The sequence below is a fragment of the Stenella coeruleoalba genome, assembly GCF_951394435.1.
Source record: "Stenella coeruleoalba genome assembly, chromosome: 14".
NCBI classification, from domain to species: Eukaryota; Metazoa; Chordata; class Mammalia; order Artiodactyla; family Delphinidae; genus Stenella; species Stenella coeruleoalba.
The window spans coordinates 49496071-49517963 of NC_137160.1; the positions used below are offsets into that span (position 1 = coordinate 49496071).

At 39.8% G+C, this 21893-nt stretch overlaps 1 protein-coding gene across 15 annotated transcripts in view; it reads left to right on the forward strand.

The window, feature by feature from the left end:
• The window catches only part of OSBPL1A (oxysterol binding protein like 1A), a 210464-nt gene that overhangs the window by 155709 nt on the left and 32862 nt on the right, over positions 1–21893 (forward strand). For all 15 annotated transcript variants that reach the window (XM_079942363.1, XM_079942362.1, XM_079942360.1 and 12 more), the window contains one exon: positions 18216–18291. In XM_079942363.1, coding sequence (XP_079798489.1) covers positions 18216–18291 — 76 coding nt within the window. The remainder of the gene's footprint in view (positions 1–18215; positions 18292–21893) is intronic.

Here is a 21893-nt window from a genome sequence, read left to right on the forward strand (position 1 = left end):
CATGGAAATTATTTGTTTCTCCTCGATAACTGTGCATTCTTTTATTATTAGAGAAGACCAAGAGTTTGGGCTGTTTTCCTTCAGGATTATGATTGACATTATATTATGGGAAAGAACAAGAAAATCTCAGAAGGTGAGGTACACTACTTCAATGTGATTGTCGTGTTTTAGGACACTGTGTAATCTTCACTAGCAGAAGAAACCTTCTTAGGAAAGAGGAAGAATGCTCTTCTTTGCAGTACAGATATTTCACTATGATCAGAGCAATCGGAAAGGAAAAAAGAAGGGAAACTGACATATATGTCAAATAACACCCATGGAGGTATTATGTGTCACAGAGCAGGAAGGAAGCAGAAATTCAGCTCTCCCTAGAAGTTCTAACCCTCTGATGATAAGCAGTCAAAAAGATCTCAGATCATTTCAAAAGGAAGTTAAATCAGGCTATTGATCTGCCTAAAGCAGATCACAAACAGTTATATGCATTCTAGAAAAACAGGTGTGGTTTAAAGGGAAATACCTATAAAATTTCAGAGCCACAGAAAGAGGCCGAGTGGTGTTTGCAGAGGGACACGTCTATCGTTCAGTACATCTCTGCTTTTCTTTGTGTCTTCTCTTGTTAACTGTGTTTTGCATAGTCCCCAGGCTCTTGTTTCAGGGACCTGAAGTCCTTGACTGCAGTGTTCCAGGTGACATGTAGCCTGTTAGACATAGCCTCGCTCCAGAGTTGCGTTCAGGGATCAGCCGTTGCCGTCAAGCACTCAAATCTACTCCAGGGTCTCGCCACACCTAGCACTGCCTACTGCCAGACTCCTGATCCAGCTGGAGCACATCCAGGTTCCAAGACAGGACATTTCCTAGTGTAGAGTCCAAGAAATTTCTGTTGTAGTCAGGAAAGGCTTCTTTCCCCTTTCCTGCCAACAAAATTACTAGCAGTAAAACAGCTTCAGGCTCTTTCTGGAATGTGGGAGGTGTTAGTGGAAGATTTGTGCTCACCACCTCTATTCCTCTCTGCTCCTTAGCTGTCCACACTGCAAGAGGCTTAGGTCAGCCTTCAGGTGAGACAGGGAGGAAGAAACTGGCTCTGACCTGTACTGCACACAGCCTGCATTTCGTCAGTGTTATCGGTCATTAAGACCACTTCCTTTACGTCAAGATGACCTTACATGGTCTGCTCTCTTCACTTCGGTTAGTTTACATCTCTTCCAGCCCCCCATTGCATGAAGTCTTAGTTATTCTTTTTTTTTTTTTTTTCTTTTTGCGATACGCGGGCCTCTCACAGTTGTGGCCTCTCCCGTTGCGGAGCACAGGCTCTGGACGCACAGGCTCAGTGGCCATGGCTCACCGGCCCAGCCGCTCCACGGCACGTGGGATCTTCCTGGACCGGGGCACGAACCCATGTCCCCTGCATCGGCAGGCGGACTCTCAACTACTGCGCCACCAGGGAAGCCCTTAGTTATTCTTTGAGATAAGGGTGAGAAAAGAATACACACCCTGCCCCTAGGTTAAGTAAGGTCTGCCTTTCTCTGTCCTGCCTTCTTCCCAACTGTGCTGAACACCATGAAGTAGGCTTGAAGTGAGGAGATCCTGCTGCCCAAAGGGACAGCTTCTCTTTAAGCTGAAGGACTTGGTTCCTGGGTATGTTTTCATCAGTCCATGTTGGCTTGGATGATGATTCTGTAGGCCTTCCTCTTAATCCAGTAATGGTAATAAACTAACAAGAATAGGAAGTAAATTTACTGTTTTACTGAAGTTGGACAGTGAATTTAAATTTTAGAAAGCCAATTTGAAGAGCAATTTGAAATTCTGAATATGCATTTTTAACTTATTAAAATCAAAACAAGTAATACCTCTTATAAAACAAGGACACATAATCACCTTAATCTCTTTGCTGTGTAGAGCCAGATTTATTAAGCAATAATCATAGGCTTTTTATAATTTGAGATCAAAAGGAAAAATTATCTTTAAAATATACAGCAAAATCAGATAGTAATATCAGATAATCACATCAAGTTATCACAGTAAGCTTAAAATAGGAAACTAAGTTATTGGATTTTTAAAAGATGCATAGTACCTAAAAAGGCATCTGACTAGTCTTAGAGATCTCATCTTAGACTTGTACTGACCTGCTCCCAAGACCCGGGCTCATTTCAGTTGAAGAGATGTAGGAGCAGGTTAAATACCCGGCTGTCCAGCTAACCCCATCACCCGCATGTCTGACTCAGCCCTAAGTTAGGTACTGGTTCTGTCAGGCTTCAGATGGCCTCCTGGGTACGCAGGGAGAACTTGCAATTCCTCCGAATTCAAGCCTGGAAGTTGGTGGAAGGTACGTTACAATATCAGTCATGCAAGAAAAGAGATGTAAGTGATATGTTCTCTTTTTAAGACCCGTCCAAGCTTGCTTCTGTTGAAATGGGGATAGATAGATTTTAGGGATTTAGTTGTATAGGTATATTTTAGTTATTTTGTGTTCATATTGATATATTACACTTATGGACTATTTCGTATAAATAAGATGCCTTTGAAGATCTTAAATCTCCACATATATTACAACTACGATTTTAATTACTATTCCATGACTGAGGAATAGTAGTATTTTTAAGATGGTGGACGTATATCAACTTTGGAGGTCAAACATTGTTTTCCTTGGTTGAATGAGAGCATCATTTTCCTAATGATAAGATCAGACTGCATCAACTTAAGCTGAAATTCTTTGAGTTGCAAGGCCAGAGAAACTTGTTTTATACCCAGATTTAAATGTTAAAGTATTAAAGCAGAATCCAGAAAGGAAGTAACATTTTGAAACTGAAGTATCTCAACTGTAAACGTTCTTGAAAATTTTGTGATCCAGCCTCCTGTTATTCACAAAACCAATCATAATAGTTGAAATTCAATCCATATTTGTTGAATGATTTTTATTATTTTTTTAAATTGTTCTAAAGTTTCCCAAAGACATGCTGAGGAAAAGGCCCTTTTGCTGACTGTCTTTGCCAGTGCTTCTCTAAAGTGGAGTCTTCTGACCATTGTTTTGGCGGTCCCCCAGGACCCTTTCGGGGGGAACCACAAGGTTAAAACAATTTTCATGATATTACTAAGACATTAGCCTTTTTTATTATCATTCACTAATAAGTGTACAGTGGAGTTTGATAGAGACCACGTGATGTGTAGTATCACAGATTCAGTGCAGAAGCAGTTATGAGCAGCCCAGCTGTCTTCTGTAAAACCAGACATTAAAAAGACTGCAAAAGTGTATAATGATGCCAGTCTTCTGGGAGTTTTTATGAATAAAGCTGCTTTAAGCATTCTTATACACATCTTTTTTATGGACGGTTTTTCACTTTGTTATGTAGGAGTAGCATTTTGGGGTCCTGGAGAGGGTATGTATTTAGCTTTATAGGAAGTTACTCTGATGTTTCCTGAAGTCGGTGTACCATTTCTTAGCAGTATGTGAGAATTTGTTACTCCACATCCTCACCAGCATTTGATGCTTTAAGGGTATAACATGGTACTGTGTTGTGGTTTTATTTTACATTTCCTAAATGATTTTGAGCACTTACTCATGGATTTATTAGCCATTGTTATATCTCTCTTTGTGAAGTGTCTGAGAGTCATGCCCATTTTAAATTGGGTTGTATGTCTTTGTATTATTGATTTATAGGAACGTTTTATATATTCTGGATATAATCTATCAAATATATGTAGCATATATATTTTCTCTGAATTTATAGCTTGCCTTTCCATTTCTTTAATAATGAACAGGCATCCTAATACCTTCTTAGAAGTTTTTAATTTTGGTGAAATCCACTTTTTTCTTTTTTATGTTAGGGCTTTTTTGTGTCCTCTCTAAGAAATCTTTGCCTCCCCCAAACTTTAGCCACTATCCTTGGTTCTCTCTAGTATCACTGATGATGTGCGTTCTTCGAGTTACCTTCATCAGTATCTTTTAATGAGAATGATGTAACAGTTTTAGTTTGAGAGTAAACAAATATGCTTTTTGATTGCTGTTACGGAAAAATTATAGGATAAATGCATTGTGGGACAGTTTACTCAACCTAGAGCCCTAGTTAATAGAAAATTAACTGGCGTAAAGTTTGTCTCAGCAACATTTACTGAGTACCTGCTGTGTTCCAACTGCAGGTTCAACAGAGCTTAGAATCTAACGTAATAAGAATTTAAGTAAATGCTCAACAGCAGCCTTGCATGTTCTTAAGTAATGAGTGGAGGGTGAATAAGAGTGTTGCATTCTCTATGGTTCTTTGTCCTAACCAGGAGGAAGAAAGGGTAGAGAGAAGTGGTATATTTCCAAAAAAGGAACTTGATACTTTTCACATGACTTGCAAGTAAGAATATGTTTTTCCATCAGCGTTGAGGTTACTAGGCTTCTCTGCACATTATATTCTTTTCAACCTTTTTAAAAGAATAGATTTGCAAACTATATTCCAGATGAACTATGTAAGATTATATATAATTTGTGAAAATGAGGCTTTTTATTATTGCTATGATAATTCATGTAACATCATTTTAAAATCTAATCTTCAATTTTGTGCATATAATTTTATAGTTTATTTCCAATGGCTTCCTAGTTTGGAAGACTGTTTCATTTTGGGTGTTTAGTAAACATCAGTAGTACAGGCAAAATTAAAGATGGTTAGATTCAAATGCAAGCTGTGTTCATTAGGGTTATGTTTAAACTGGGACTTGTGGAAGGAAGGGTTTGGGGGAAAAGGGAAGAAGAATTCTGATAGTTGAAAAGGAGAGGTGATAAGCACCTAATAATTGCAAATAGATATACACACATAAGTACAAAACACATAATACACTACAGGTTTTCATTATTACAATTATAGCTGTATTAAAGTCTGCTTCTCTATGAAATTATTTTCTTAGATTTTTAGTTCATTCTTTTGATCTTGAATCAAAGATTAGAATTAGGCTGTTTTATGCTTTTCTAAATATCCAAATGAATATTCTGCTAAAAATGATGATCCGTTAAGAATATTTAATAACATGAGCAAATGTTTAGTTGTTAAATGCAACTGGAAATGTATGTTTAGGAATTTGGTTTTGAAAATGTTTTCTTAAGAAGTGACTTAGAGGCAGAAAATTTGATTATCTGTGTTCTTCATGCCTCACTTGCTGCTTGTCCATATCTCTTATTTTTTTGCTGTTTTTCTATGGCCCATTTTAATTTATGAGACATTAGGTAAAACATTCAGCACCTGTTACATGCAAAGTACTCCGCACTGTGGGACATGCAGAGGAGAATAAGACATAATTCCTGACCTCAGGGGAAATCACAGTCTAGTGAGTGGCAGATGTGTACAGAAATAACAGAGGGGATGAATGAAGATAGGAAAAAGTAAGAATTGTGAAATTTAAGTGGAGCATGGAACACCAGCCAACCTCAGTGCTTTAAATTAGCACATTGGAGTTGCTTGTAAAATCCCATTGCTGATAGACAGCATCTTTGGGTTTGAGAGCCTTCTGCAAGTAGATGCCAAAGAGAAACCTGAATGGAGGAGCCATGCCTGTAGGGTCTCCCACGCTGTGTTTGGTGAAGGGAAGTATCCTCAAGTTTGAAGACAGGAGGCAGTTTTAATACCATTTAATAATGTCAGTGGAATGTTTAAAGCACCATACAATTATATTTGGGATTTATTAGTATATTCCCTTTTATCATTTCGAGTAAATGAAAAATGTTATTTGGACATAATTTTTCTAGCACTTTCACCCAGGTTGTGTGACATTAAAACAAGGAATACCAAGAGCTACTAAATGACAAGAAAGAAAAGGACTTTGCCAAGAGTCCCTCCCAAGTTGCTTCATTGTGCCCTAACCACAGCCTTTTTAAAGAACTATGTTTAAGATTCCCCTGGCCCCAGAACCAGAGGTTCTGGGGCAAGCCTCTGGAGTTTGAAAAATGTCCTGAGGCTATACAGGTATCTGATCACAGTGGCTAAACCTCCATCCTCCTGTTCAAAGCCTTGCTGGGGGAGTAGCACACGCGTCAGAACATTTTTACTTTCCTCTAGGGTAATAGAAGTACTTCTTACCTATTTCTCTGTGTAGATCTTTATATAGTTATGAATATTGTCCAATAAACAGCGATTTTTCTATGTCATCTTTTGAAACTGTAATTAGTAAAATTAAATTATCCCTCCAGGACATAGTAGCAGTTTTCAATCTTTAACAACTCAAACAGAAAAATGAGGTGTTTTTTGAAATAGTTAATGATAACATCAATATCTACTTTATGTTGAGAGTTTCTATCTTCCAGGCACTGGGCTGAATGTTGTACATCACTGACAAAGTCCCATCGTAAAAATAATATTTTTAAAAAATATTTGACTACATAGTATATACGTATACAGGTGTGTGTATCATTGGAACAAAATTTTCATTTATAGTACTTACGCTTGCTAGACATTCTATTTCATTTTTCTTAAATGCTGGTTATATGAACCATTAAATTGAGTTTACAGACCACCAATGAATAGAACCCAAAGTTTAAAAAGCACTACTCTGTATGCACTGTTTCATTGGAACCTCACCGTGATTGTGTGAAACGGTATCGTCATTCTCTACACAGAAACACTGAGGCTTGGAGTAGTTAGTTACTTGTTCAAGTTTATGCAAAGTGGCAGTGCTGTGAAACCCAGGTGCTGAGGATCTGGAGTTAAAGAATTCCACTTCTACTGCTGATTAACTTTGTGACTGTGAACAGGTTATTTAATGAGTGCTTAATTTATAGAATTATTTTGAGGATTAAATGTGGTGATGCATGTTACGTGGTTAACACAGGGTCTAAAATGGAGTAAACCCTCACTAAATGTTAGCTGTTAGTATTCAAATACTTCATCCTAGTAGAACTAGCGCAGGGGTAGTGTGATATCACAGCATTTGTGAAAACGTCGCTTTAAAAAAACCTGAAGTTTTCCTGTTCTCCCCAAAGGATATGATCAAGGGAAGGATGTAGAAGCTGGACTAAAACTAAATAAAAATGTAGACTATTAAGATTCCTGCAATCATGGGAAAAAGAAATGTTGGAGAGAGCGCTCCTCTGTCTTATAAGAAAGCAGACTGGGTGACTTCACAGGCCCCATTGTGAAAGGCATAGAGGTGAGAGGGCACAGAGACCAGGCAGGGACAAATGCCACTGAGCTATTTCGCTGTAGAAATAGGGTCTTGAGACATACATGTGTATTTCGGTCATTTAAAGAATTAGAACATCAGGTGAAAAAAAAAGTCTGGGGTGGGGAGAGCCTTAACCAAGACACAAAACCTGGAAGCTATTAAAAAAATAAATGAGGGCTTCCCTGGTGGCGCCGTGGTTGAGAGTCCGCCTGCCGATGCAGGGGACACGGGTTCGTGCCCCCGGTCCGGGAGGATCCCACATGCCGCGGAGTGGCTCTGCCCGTGAGCCATGGCCGCTGAGCCTGCAAGTCCGGAGCCTGTGCTCCACAACGGGAGAGGCCACAACAGTGAGAGGCCCGCGTACCGGAAAAATAAATAAATAAATAAATAAGAAAGACATATTTCACTGTAAAAGTTTTTTTAAAACCTGCAAAGGATTCTATTGGCAATCTAAATGAAAGATTAATAAGACAAAAGATTAGTAGTCTCTATCAACAAATTCTTACAAATAGACACACAAAAAAAGCCAGTGGTTACAAATGATATGAAGAGACAGTCTTTAGATGTGTAAATCCAAGTGGTCATTAAAACATGAAAAGATTCTGACTCACAAGTAGTCAAGGAAAAGCAAAATAGCAATGCAGAAAAAAAAATAGCAATGCGATATCACTTTCTAGTCAGACTGGCAAAACTTGGGTAAGAACACATATTGACACCAATTGCTGCTGGTGGGGAGGTGGAAGAAGTGCTGTCATGTATTATTGGTGAAATATGAAATTGTTAAAAACCTTTTCAGAAAGCAATCTGGCAACGTCCCTGGAAATGTAAAATAGAGATACTTTTTGACCCAGCAATCTGACCCCTGGTTCTCCACCCCATAGAAATGAAAGCATCGGGTTTAATTAGGAATGTAATGTATTAAAGTGGTTTTGCTGCATTGTTTGTTTTGGCAAAAGAGTGAAAACAGTAAATGGCTTTCATGGAGGACGGCAAAGTATGTTTTGTTATATAGTATTCTTGTCATGGAATATTATTCATTAAAAGAATTAGTTTACCATTTGACGAACAAATTTCCACGAAGTACTGAATGGGAAAAGCAAACTGTAAAGAAGTGTATATAACTGGTATTCTGTTTTGGAATTTTAAAGTCAGAAAGCCGCTCTGTGTGTGCACACGTGCACACTCTGTTTAAGACTGTTGGAGAAAATATAAAAAAGTATAGAAAAATACATACCAGGTTTTTACCATGGGTTACAGTGTAGTACAGTGGTGGCAGAGGAAGTGGGGTGACAAGCAAAAAAGAACAAAACGGGAGAAAGACTGCATTAAAAACAGGGTGCATGATACAAAGTTACATGTATGTGTATGTGTTCCTGTGCATAAAGATATTAGAAAGATAGATACACTTATATCTATCAACTTGAAGGGGTATCCTCTTAAATTATTATTTACTGAGAAAACAATGTGACCTGTAGGGTAATATGTCTGTAAAAATCTATGTACTCGTATATGCTTATGCAAGGAGAAAAGTATGGAAGGGAGCACTTCGGGCTGTTATGTTGGTATTGGAGGTGGGAGTAGATGACTAGCTTGTTCTTTATCTGTGGATTCTTTCACCTGGAATATAATAATATATTGTAATTTGAAAAATAAACTACATACTTGTTTCCCCATTTAATTATGTTTACTTCCATGTGGTAAATACTTGAGAAGATTATTTCTGTTGTGTCTTGACTCGGTTTTGACTTAGAACTTAAATTTCTAAAAAGGTAAGAATGAGATTATAAAACTTTATGAATTTAGGCAGCGGTCCCCAACCTTTTTGGCACCAGGTACCCGTTTCGTGGAAGACAGTTTTTCCATGACCGGGGGTGGGGGGAATAGTTTCGGGATTATTCAAGCACATGACATTTACTGTGCACTTTATTTCTATTATTTTCACATTGTAATATATACTGAAATAATTATACAACTCACCATAATGCAGAATCAGTGGGAGCCCTGAGCTTGTTTTCATTTGCCACTCACTGATAGCTTTTTTGTTTTGTTTTGTTTTTGTTTTTGTTTTTGTTTTTGTTTTTTTGCGATATGCGGGCCTCTCACTGTTGCGGCCTCTCCTGTTGCGGACCACAGGCTCTGGACTTGCAGGCTCAGTGGCCATGGCTCACCGGCATAGCCGCTCCACGGCATGTGGGATCTTCCCGGACCAGGGCACGAACCCGTGTCCCCTGCATCGGCAGGCGGACTCTCAACCACTGTGCCACCAGGGAAGCCCACTGATAGGGTTTCAATATGAGGCTGCAAGCAGTTGATTTATTATGGTCTCTGTGCAGTCAAATCTGTCAGCTAATGATAATCTGTATCTGCAGCTGCTCCCCAGTGCTAGCATCACTGCCTCAGCTCCACCTCAGATCATAAGGCATTAGATTCTCATAAGGAGCAAGCAACCTAGAGCCCTCGCATGCGCAGTTCACTGTAGGGTTCGCGCTCCTATGAGAATCTCATGCCGCCGCTGATCTGACAAGAGGCGGAGCTCAGGCGGTAATGTGAGCAATGGGGAGCAGCTGTAAATACAGATGAAGCTTCTCTCTCTCGTCGGTCACTCACCTCCTGCTGTGCAGCCTGGTACCTCACAGGCCACGGACTAGTACCTGTCCGTGGCTCAGGGATTGGGGACCCCTGAATTAAGGGATGTACCTTTTTCTCTGGAGTAACTATTAATACGATTGTGGAGTGTTTTTATCTTGTCCATATGGAAAATATTGGAAGATAGCTGTCTATTTAAAGTTTCATGTATACATTATGGTCATAATATTTATAGTCTTCCCAGGTAGGTAGATTTGGTTTTGGCAGATTATACCATAAACAGAATCAGAAGACCAATGTTAGACTTGGAAAGAGTTATCTGCAATATAGGTGGTGAATAGAATACTTATAATATACCAGGAGCTCTTACAAATTGAGAAGCTAATTCAGTGGGCAGACATCACCAATGACTATGAATGTTTTCACCTTAATGTGTTTGTACTTTATGAAAATAACAAAGAATTTTTAAAATTCTTTAAAACGGATGTGCAGGTAAGAAACTGAAACTTCATTTCCAGGAGGCTCTTTTTTTTTTTTTCTGGTTGGAGTATAGTTGATTTACAGCGTTGTGTTTCAGGTGTACAGCAAAGTGAATCAGTTATACATATACATATATCTACTCTTTTTTAGATTCTTTTCCCATATAGGTCATTACAAGTATTGAGTAGAGTTCCCTGTGCTATACAGTATGTCCTTATTAGTTGTCTGTTTTATATATAGTAGTGTATATATGTCAATCCCAATCTCCCAGTTTATCCCTCCCCAATGAGATTGTTTTCTACATCTGTGACTCTATTTCTGTTTTGTAAATAAGTTCATTTGTACCATTTATTAAGATTCCGCATATAAGCAGTATCATTTGTATTTGTCTTTCTCTGACTTCACTCAGTAGAACAATCTCTAGGTCCATCTTGGATTGTCCCTTTTCTTAGTGCACACGTAGCTGCCCCCTGAGGCAGATCGTCCAGCCGTGGCCCCCCAGGCTAGAGGTTGGCCCCTGGTTATGCAGGGAGGCTGGGGCAGGAGCGTGGGCTGGGGCCGTGGACATGGGTTCAAGCCCTGCTCTGGGAAGATCCCACATGCTGCAGAGCAGCTAAGCCTGTGTGCCACAACTACTGAATCCCGTGCCCCTAGAGCCCGTGCTCCGCAACAAGAGAAGCCACCACAATGAGAAGCCCGCGCACTGCAACGAAGAGTAGCCCCAGCTCGCCACAAAGAGAGAAAGCCCATGCACAGCAATGAAGACCCAACACAGCCTAATTAATTAAATTTAAAAAAACTCTAGAAGGAATCAATAGCAGAATAACTGAAGCAGAAAAACAGATAAGTGAGCTGGAAGATAAAATGGTGGAAATAACTGCCAGGGAGCAGGATAAAGAAAAAAGAATGAAAAGAATTGATGACAGTCTCAGAAACCTCTGGCACAACATCAAACACACCAACATTTGAATTATAGGGGTCCCAGAAGAAGAAGAGAAAAAGAAAGGGGCAGAGAAAATATTTGAAGAGATTATAGTTGAAAACTTCCCTAACATGGGAAAGGAAATAGTCAATCAAGTCCAGGAAGCGCAGAGAGTACCATACAGGATAAACCCAAAGAGAAACATGCCAAGACACATATATATTAATCGAACTATCAAAAATTAAATAGAAAAAATATTGAAAGCAGCAAGGGAAAAGCAACACATAACATAGAAGGGAATCCTCATAAGGTTAACAGCTGATCTTTCAGCAGAAACTCTGCAAGCCAGAAGGGAGTGGCAGGACATATTTAAAGTGATGAAGGAGAAAAACCTGCAACCAAGATTACTCTACCCAGCGAGGATCTCATTCAGATTTGATGGAGAAATTAAAACCTTTACAGACAAGCAAAAGCTGAGAGAGTTCAGCACCGAATGGAAATAAAGACAAAAATAAACAAATGGGCCCTAATGAAACTTAAAAGCTTTTGCACAGCAAAGGAAACCATAAACAAGATGAAAAGACAACCCTCAGAATGGGAGAAAATATTTGCAAACGAAGCAACTGACAAAGGATTAATCTCCAAAATATACAAGCAGATTATGCAGCTCAATATTAAAAAAATAAACAACCCAATCCAAAAATGGGCAAAAGACCTAAATAGACATTTCTCCAAAGAAGACATACAGATTGCCAGCAAACACATGAAAGGATGTTCAACATCACTAATCATTAGAGAAATGCAAATCAAAACCACAATGAGGTATCACCTCACACCAGTCAGAATGGCCATCATCAAAAAATCTACAAACAGTAAATGCTGGAGAGGGTGTGGAGAAAAGGGAAACCTCTTGCACTGTTGGTGGGAATGTAAATTGATACAGCCACTATGGAGAACAGTATGGAAGTTCCTTAAAAAACTAAAAATAGAACTACCATATGATCCAGCAATCCCACTACTGGGCATATACCCTGAGAAAACCAGAATTCAAAAAGAGTCATGTACCACAATGTTCATTGCAGCTCTATTTACAATAGCCAGGTCATGGAAGCAACCTAAATGCCCATTGACAGATGAATGGATAAAGAAGATGTGGCACATATGTACAATGGAATATTACTCAGCCATAAAAAGAAATGAAATTGAGTTATTTGTAGTGAGGTGGATGGACCTAGAGTCTGTTATGCAGAGTGAAGTAAGTCAGAAAGAGGAAAACAAATACCGTATGCTAACACATATGTATGGAACCTTAAAAAAAAAAGTTGTTCTAATGAACCTAGGGGCAGGACAGGAATAAAGACACAGACGTAGAGAATGGACTTGAGGACACGGGGAGAGGGAAGGGTAAGCTGGGACGAAGTGAGAGAGTAGCATTGACACATATACACTACCAAACGTAAACTAGATAGCTAGTGGGAAGCAGCTGCATAGCACAGGAGATCAGCTTGGTGCTTTGTGACCACCTAGAGGGGTGGGTAGGTAGGGTGGGAGGGAGACGCAAGAAGGAAGGGATATGGGGATATATGTATACATATAACTGATTCACTTTGTTATACAGCAGAAACTACCATTGTAAAGCAATTATACTCCAATAAAGATGTTAAAAAAAAAAAAAAAAGCATCTCCCAGCGACTTCCCTGGCTGTCCAGTGGTTAAGACTTTGCCTTCCAGTGCAGGGGCTGCTGGTTCAATCCCTGGTTGGAGAGCTAAGATCCCACATGCCTCGCAGCCAAAAAAAGCAAAGCATAAAACAATCAGTATCGTAACACGTTCAATAAAGACGTTAAAAATGGTCCACACCAAAAAAATCTTAGGAAAAAAAAAGCATCTCCCAAAAACCTGGGGGCCAGTGATCTCCTGAACTTGCGCAGTGTGTTTGGAGCAAAGGGATCCCAGCACAGCATTTGTGAGTCACGCTTCACAAGTTAACGTGGTTCAGCTCGGGGTCTGTGTACACCCTGTGTCGGTGGTGCAGTGGCAGGGCAGCCGGGTGAGCCGCGTGCATCTTGGAGATGAAGCGAGTGGGACGGGAGCTTTCCCTTAAAGACCAGTCATTGTGTCGTTGTGTCCATAGTCAGAGCGGCATCTGTATGGTTGAAAATAGAGCCGGGGTGCATCACTCTCAGTCCCTGGTACAGGGTGTTTTCTCTCTGTGTGAAGGGAAAAAGGAAGCATAGAATTCAGGATAATGACTCTCAGATCAACTCAAAGGGAAGAGAATAATTGATCTGTGCTCTCAGCCTGGAAATTCTGAGGCCTGCCTGCCATGCTCTGTTTTCTGCCTGGAGTAGCATCTCCTCATCCAAGATCATTAGGGAATTCTTACCCGCCTCCCCGCCCCACCATGGAAGGAGTGAAAATTAAAAATATAGAAACATATCCTTTTCAGTATAAATCATTTTTTTAAAATTTTAATCTACCTAATTAAAAAAAATCTATTCTCTCTACTTTAAATAATACTGCAGATTTAGCATTTTCTTGATGATTGGGCTGTGGACTGTTTTGCTTCATTGACTTTAGACTCTTGTAATTGAGTAATGTTTTGCTCTTCCCCCATAATCTGGGAGCATTCCTATCCTTTTGTTTTCAGAAGTAATCACAGAAATCCATTATGTCCAATTGTAGCCACAGGTGATTTTTGAACACTTGAAATGTGGCTAGTGTGAGCACGAAACTGAATTTGTAGTCTTATTTAATTTTAATTAATATAGGTTTATTATGTTAATTTTGTAATATAGTTTGTAAAAACGAAGCAGTATAAAATATGTTGCCAGTAAACATAATTTTATTGCTTTGGTAAGACTACATTTCACTTTGTTAAAAATTTAGTAGCTAACTTGTGAGGTGCTCTAAGTGTAAAATCAGCACTGGAATTTGAAGACGTGCTGTGGGAAAAAGTATAAAATACCTCATTAATATTTTTATATTGATTACATGTTGAAGTGCTGATATTTTGGACATATTGGGTTAACTCTAATATATTGTTAAGATTAATTTATCTTGTTACTTTTTTTTTTTTTTTTTTTGTGGTACGCGGGCCTCTCACTGTTGTGGCCTCTCCCATTGCGGAGCACAGGCTCCGGACGCGCAGGCTCAGCGGCCATGGCTCACGGGCCCAGCCGCTCCGCGGCATGTGGGATCTTCCCAGACCGGGGCACGAACCCGTGTCCCCTGCATCGGCAGGTGGACTCTCAACCACTGCGCCACCAGGGAAGCCCTACTTTTTTTTTTTTTTTTTTAATAAAGCCACTACAAAATTTAAAACTATCTATGAAGCTCTAGTTGTATTTCTATGACAGGTTTCTCAACTTTGGCACTACTGACATTAGAGGCTGGATAACTTTTTGTTGTGGAGACCTGTCTTGTTTCCTGTGGGATGTTTAGCAACATCCCTGGCCTAGCTGATGGAGACCAACTTCCCACCCAGTGCAGGAATACCTTTCTGTGCCGTGACTGAAAGGCATCCTCCAGCATCTGTTTGAAACACTTCCTTGTTGAGACTCTCTTGTCTCCCCTATTTGGAATTAATTATAAGACAGGTTATATTTTATGGTAGCTGTTATGTTAACTTTATATTATATTTATATTAAGTTTATGTTAGCTTTACGTTAGGTGTCCTGTAACTTCCACCAAGAGTCATAGTCCTGATGTCTTCAGTAGCACAAGAGAAACCAAATTCTTTATGAAAGCGATAATGTATACCAAAAGGCCTTATAAATTCCAAAGCTCATTCAACAAATACTTAAACTCTTCCCCTGTGTTAGGCTTGTCCTGGGCAATGAGATACAGCAGTAGATGAAACGTGAGTCCTCCGGAAGCTTATGTACTATACTTGGGGGACGTAGTCAGCAGATACTCAGGGGTGCCCTGCAGTGCGTCACGTGATGATCAGTGCTGTGGAGAAGGACGAAGCAGGCAGAGGGGTGCAGGGACTGCGGTGGGGCTGTGGGTGTGTAGATGCCGTTATTCCTGCCCCCGGCCCCGTCCTCTGAATGCCCCGACACCTCTGTCATGCCCCCTGTTCCCAGACCTCCAGTTTCTTCTGTTTCTTCTAGACCACACGTTTCCTTCAGCCATTGCTTATAAGAGCTGTTCTCCAGGCACCTTTGCCTGGCCTCTCATGAGTCCTCCTTTTCGAAGTGGCACATGGGTCTGGATCCCAGCTCTGGTCTGACCTTTGCAGAGCTGCCCTTGGGAATGTTCTGGCTCTGTTCTTGTGGCAGCCTCCTCATGCTATCGATTTAGATGCAGTCAGCAGCCCTGTGGTCATTTACTTGGGACCCAGCTCCTGCATGGCCGTGTGGGCTGGTGTTCCTGTTGCTGCTTCTCATCAGCGTGTTACGCACCATGTGGTCTGAAGGAGGGTTTGCTTTTGGCTCTGCGTGGCCTACACGAGAAGACAGCACGGGCTTCGTGATGGCCCTTTCCCATCACCTCTGCTTTCTGGTTGTGTTCCAGAATCGATAACTCAGATTGCAGATGATCTGGCCTCATTAATGAGTAATTACATTTTCATAGAACACCACAAAGAGTTATGTGCACAAAAATCAGTACAGGATATTTCTGGGTGGGATTCTTGGCTGGCAACCTTGTGATGCTTTCTAAATTGAGAATAAAAATAAAGCTTGGATGTCTCTTCTGCTTTCTTGATTCCAAAATATTTCTTGTTTTTCTGCTGTTCTTGCCTTTAATGAGAATAGTAATGTATGCATATGCATTTAATGTAAGCATTTGTTGGGGGGAATTACAGCCCCTTATTCAGTCTTCACAAAACTTATTTTGGACTCATAACTTCCTAGATATATGTTACATTTCTGACTGACTTTATAATAGACGAGATGAAAAATTTAGTTGATATGCATCTCTGAAACTATATTCTACGTGCAAATGGTAGGTAATGGCAAGGATTCTGTCCTGGATTCAGTTGTTCATGTCACTGAGATTGATAGTCTTGGATTGTAGAGAATGTGATTTAAATACCATCTGTGGCCACTTATCCAGCAGATTGGGTAGATGACAGATCTGCCAAATGAGCAGTGTGCGTTCCTAAAAAAAGGAAAAATCAGAAAGATTTTACCACAGAGGATCTTAAAATATTATTTATTTAAAAACTTAAAATTTTATTAACTTCTATAATTCAAGTCAATCAGTTTATAGAACAGAGATTCTTTCGAAGATGAGAATTTTAATTTAATATTTTCTTTAATATTTCAGTTACATGGGTATATTTCAAACAGCACCTGGAAAACCAGCATCCCTGGCCAGAACCTAAGATGATGAAAAAGAAGACATTATTATAACGGTGTTTCAGGAAGCGGTTCTGGGCACCTCCTGCCGCTGGTGGTGCTGAGGCCTCAGGATGCCTGAGCTCAGCGTGCGGCTCATCTGAGCCACAGACCCTTTGCCACCGACAGCCGCCCTTCTCTTGGCTGTTTCCTTACCCCTGCAGAGGCTTTGGAAACGCTCCTTCTGTAGAGGTTAATTTGCAAAGGGTTTTCCAGTCCATCCAGAGTTGCTGATTTTGGTCCAATGTCAGCATCTTTGGGAAAGTACTGATATGATACAATTAATTTCTTAAAAACCTGAAGCTAGGTTCAGTAATGACATTTTTTGTTTCCATTATTTAACAGCTACTAGAGTAATTTATTGAGTATCAGAGTATGATAGGTCTCTCTTGGACCAAACAGCAGGTCAGATATGCCAGCACATGAAAGGACAGTGTACTTCTGAGGTGGTTTAAGCAGCTGGACACCAACACAGGAGGATTAGGAGGGTTCGGATCAGAACGATTCCGAAGACGTGGGGCCGGTTGATCTGCTGTGGAACTTTTCAGGGCCCAAAATAGCAGTGAATAGGGATACAAGCCCAGATTGACCCTATTTTATCCTGTCTGTGCACATTTTTTCCAGTTTTATTGAGAAATAATTGACATACATCACTAAGCTTTAGGTGCACAGCACGATGGCTTGAGTTCACGTATATTACATTTCACAGTATTGTGACATGATTACCACAGTAGGTTTTGTTAACATCCATCAGCTTATATAGATAAAATAAAAAGAAAAATTTTTTTTCTCCTGATGATGAGAGCTCTTAGGATTTACTTTCTTAACGGCTACAGTATATCTTACTTACGTCTTACAGTGTTGACTATAGTCACGTTGTACATCACATCCCTAGTACTTATTTATCTTATAATTGGAAGTGTGTACCTTGTGACCACCTTCGTCCAATTCCCTTTCTCTTCAACCCCACCTCTGGCAACCACAAATCTGATCTTTTTTCTTTGAGTTTGATGTTGGTTTTTTGTTGTTGTTAGATTCCACATGTGAGATCATGTAGTATTTGTCTTTCTCTGTCTGACTTATTTCAGTTAATATAATGCCTTCAAGGTCCATCAGTTTTGTTGCAAATGGTAGGTTTTCCTCCTTTTTATGGCTGAATAATATTCCTTTGTGTGTGTGTGTGTGTGTGTGTGTCGGTCTGTCTGAAAGACAGAGAGAGAGAGACATACACATACCACATTTTCTTAAATGATTGATTTCATACCACCATGTCTTGGCTATTGTAAATAATGCTGCTGTGAACATGGGGGTGCAGACATCTTTGCAAGTTAGTATTTTCATTTCCTTTTAATATATTCCCAGAAGTGGAATTGCCGGATCATACGGGAGTTCAATTTAAATTTTTTGAGGACTATTCGTACTGTTTTCTGCAGTGGCTGTACCAGCTTACAATCCCACCAGCAGTGCACAACCTTCCCTTTTCTCCACATTCACGCCAGCATTTGTAATCCCTTATTTTGCTATTCTAACAAGTGTGAGGTGATATCTCATTGTGGGTTTAATTTGCATTTCCCTAATGACTGGTGATATTGAGCATCTTTTCATGTACCTGTTGGCCATATGTACATGTTGCACGTTTTCATGGTGTCTCTATACATGTATGCCTGTGGCTCTCGGATTATTGACAATAGCTTTTTTCCTAACGCCAGTGGTATTAAAATTAAGTCTTTATTTTTGTTTTCTTTTTTCAGAACAAGCTTGCCCTCACCTATGTTTTCCAGAAATGACTTCAGCATCTGGAGCATCCTCAGAAAATGTATTGGAATGGTAAATTAACTCTCAGTTCTATAATATTAAGCTGATAGATGTTTCATGCATGTCCTTTAGAAGGGAATCCTAATGTTGGCATAAAACTGATGCACAACGTTTATGAAAACTTTTGAGAATCAGAAATTAGGAAAAGTCTTATATTAGGTTTTCCTCACAGAACTTGAACCACTTTTTATGCCATTTAATATGACGTTAATGTAACTTTTCATTGTAAGAAAGTAGAAAAAGAAAAGGCTCCACATTTGTATTTCCCTATAGAGTTACCCAGAAAGGCTCAGAAAGAACAGAGTCCCCACAGTATAGAATATAATTTCACTTACGCTTCTGTGCACAGAGCTGGGTTTTGTACCTTGTAAGTGTGGTGTATGTTAGATATTTGGAATGTGTCCCAGCTTAGTTATCTGTGCAGGTGGATCTGATTTTGCGGGGGAGGGCGACGGGATGGCAAAATTTACTATTATATAAATCCTTAGATTCCCTTTAAAATAGAAGTCCACGTCACCACCCTGACGACAGTCAGGCTAGGATTCTGAGTAAAGTTCTCTTAATTCTTCTAGCATGACCTTTGACCAACTAGAATGATGAAAATTTTAAAACATGTGAGTCCTGAACTGCTGAAGAGTCTGCCTGGAGATTATGTTTCTTAATTTTGCAATTTAATGTGCAGCCTGAGTACTCCAGGAACTTTCCTTGTACTGGGAAGTATAGTCACTTTCTAAACATTTTCATTCTGTTGCTTGAAGTCCTTTTGGCTGCTGGTGTGCCCACGTTGGCGTTTTTTAAATGCCCCTCTTCTCTACATGGGGTAATGTCATCTGAGACTTCCTAAATGTAATTTCCAAGGAGCTAATTCCAGAAACAGTTATTTTAAACAAATATTTTCTGCTCCTACTGCATGGAGAGAAGGATCCATAGCTGGATAATGGGCTTTATCCCAGCCTTGCCGCCTCCTGTCTGTGAGACCCTAGGCCAGTTGCCTTGCTTCCCTGAGTAAAGTTAGGAGAGTAATTTGTACCTTATAGCTGTATTGAGACATAAATAAGATAATTTATATAAAATGTCCAGGACAGACCCTGGTTTAGCTTAATGCTCAACATTATTATCAACAGTTAATCACACTTGAGAATCAGAATACCTGGGCTCTGATTCCATTTTGATTATATTAAGTTTCATCAGGACAAACCAAATGTATCTAGACAAATGTATATATTCTTAAATAAAATAACTATACATATTAGTCTCTGAAGAACTGAAATTTTCAGGACAAAAAATTATATCCTACAGGATTCATATTTTTCAAGCCCTTAGTAAACGTATTTATCATTGAGATCCAGTATGTAAATATGTACATATGCATGTGTGTTTAAAATGAAAACCAGTTCCGCCAAAGAATCCTCATCCTTACAATAAATGATATTTTCTGTTATATTAGATTAATGCTGATTCCAACTCACTAAATTGATTTTGTAACCTGCTAGTGAATGAAACCCACAGTTACTGTAGAATTGGTACCACATTTGTCTAAGGCTGTTGGGTCAACAGAATGGGTATGAAAACTGCAGATGTGGTTTAGTCTTTTTGGCAGTCGTGGAAAGTACAGCTCTGTGTATTTCTCTTGCTTGAGTCTGTCACCTACCATCTCCTGTCTCACTGGGTGTCGGATTTAGTGGTATTGTCATGAGTTTGTTCAGGCTAGTGACTGATGATCGTCTAGTTTATGTCTAAAGCAAGCATTCTGTCTAAATGGAAACTATCCATTCTTTTAAAAGACGGGAGATAATGTCATGTTGGCTTCTGCCTGTCATACTTCGAAAGATGCTCTGTTTCTCTAGAAGGGTGGTTTTACCTTTATTTTTAGGTGTGGAACTGTTTGTGCAAATAAGCAGGCTGAATCATAAACAAAATAAAGCAAATAAAAGCAGACCTGTTTGGGTTGAAAGGGCACCATGGAATGTTTTGAAACTTATATCTATAGAACTGTCTGAATAAATCACAGAGAAAGAGCTGCAGGGAAAGTAATATTTTGGGAAAGTATTTCCTGCTGAGGTTTTATAAGAGACTAACATTCTAAATGAATAATTATTAATATTTATTAATGTGATTGAAAGGCAGTTAACTGGCATTTGGAAGTTATTGTTCTTGGGGCGCCATGTCTCCCCTCTCATGGGCAGCGGAATCAGTCCAAGGGGGTGAGTGTTGAGCACAATAGAGATTTAAAGTGCGGTGTATCTTGAGAGAGAAATGCAAATAACATCACCAGAATAAAAGTTTTTAAATAATTTTTGGTATCGACCCCTCTTATATCTGCCTCCTGCTACCCCCAGTGAGGAAAATAGGTAAAAAATTAGAAGATATTAGTATCCATAGATTTTATTACAGTTAACTTCAAAGTGAAGGCATTTTTAAAACCCCCCCCCATTGCATTTTCATGATTCTATTACACTTAATAATCCAAATACTGGGCTTCTCTGGTGGCACAGTGGTTGAGAGTCCGCCTGCCGAAGCAGGGGACACGGGTTCGTGCCCTGGTCCGGGAAGATCCCACCTGCCGTGGAGTGGCTGGGCCCGTGAGCCATGGCCGCTGGGCCTGTGTGTCTGGAGCCTGTGCTCCGCAACGGGAGAGGCCACAACAGTGAGAGGCCCGCGTACCGCAAAAAAACAAATAATAATAATCCAAATACTTTACTCCAGGTCCTTTCTATGTGGGTAAATCTCAGTTACAGAAGCCATGGACATACCCTTCAGCTGGTTTTTCCCATAGTTTCACATTCCCAGTTTCTTAATTTTGTAATAATAAGTCTTAAAAGTAGCAGAGGAAATCTGATATTGAACCGTAGCTTTTCATGATGTCTCTGTCGACTTGAGCATATGAGATCAGAGTGGGGAGTGTGGGCATGCTGCTGGAAACCTCCCAGTTCTACGCTCAACTGGGGTCTGGTGCCAACTTTTTCAGAAATCAGTGCCCCTCATTTATGATGATACAGTTTTATGGCATAGTATCATTAATCCCTTCAGACATGGCTTTTAAGAACACATGATAGGTGCTTACCTGCCATGTATGGTCAAGGTATAACTTCATCTTTCTCAGGTAGGAAAGTCAGTGTTTTCAGGCATTTGTCATCCTGGGCTCCGGTGCCCTGCGGCACCTTCTGCAGCCGGGCTCACCTTGCTCCATCCTCCACTGCCACATACATACACGTTTGACTTTGCTTTTTTCTAAAACAAATATAGAGACTTAGATTTCCAAAACGAATGACACCCTTTTTTCTCCCAGTCTGTTTTGGACAGGATTATGTTACCAAACGTTGGGTTATACTACATGAAATGAATAATTTACATAAATGGAATAAATCCTAAATCTCTCTGTGATTGAAGCATTTACCAAACAGATTCCCGTCTCAGAATTAATACTTGATGTTGGTTAGTAGTTTGAATTCTTTGTTCCTTACTTCCTTACTCCCACTGTCCTTTTGTTAAAGGACTCTAGCCTCATAATCCCATTGTCTTCTGTTTCCCCTGTTTTCTTTCTCCTCTTCTCTCCCATCCCTTTAGGATTTGTCAGCAGGACTCACCCAGAGGCTAGGTCATGGGTGTCCATA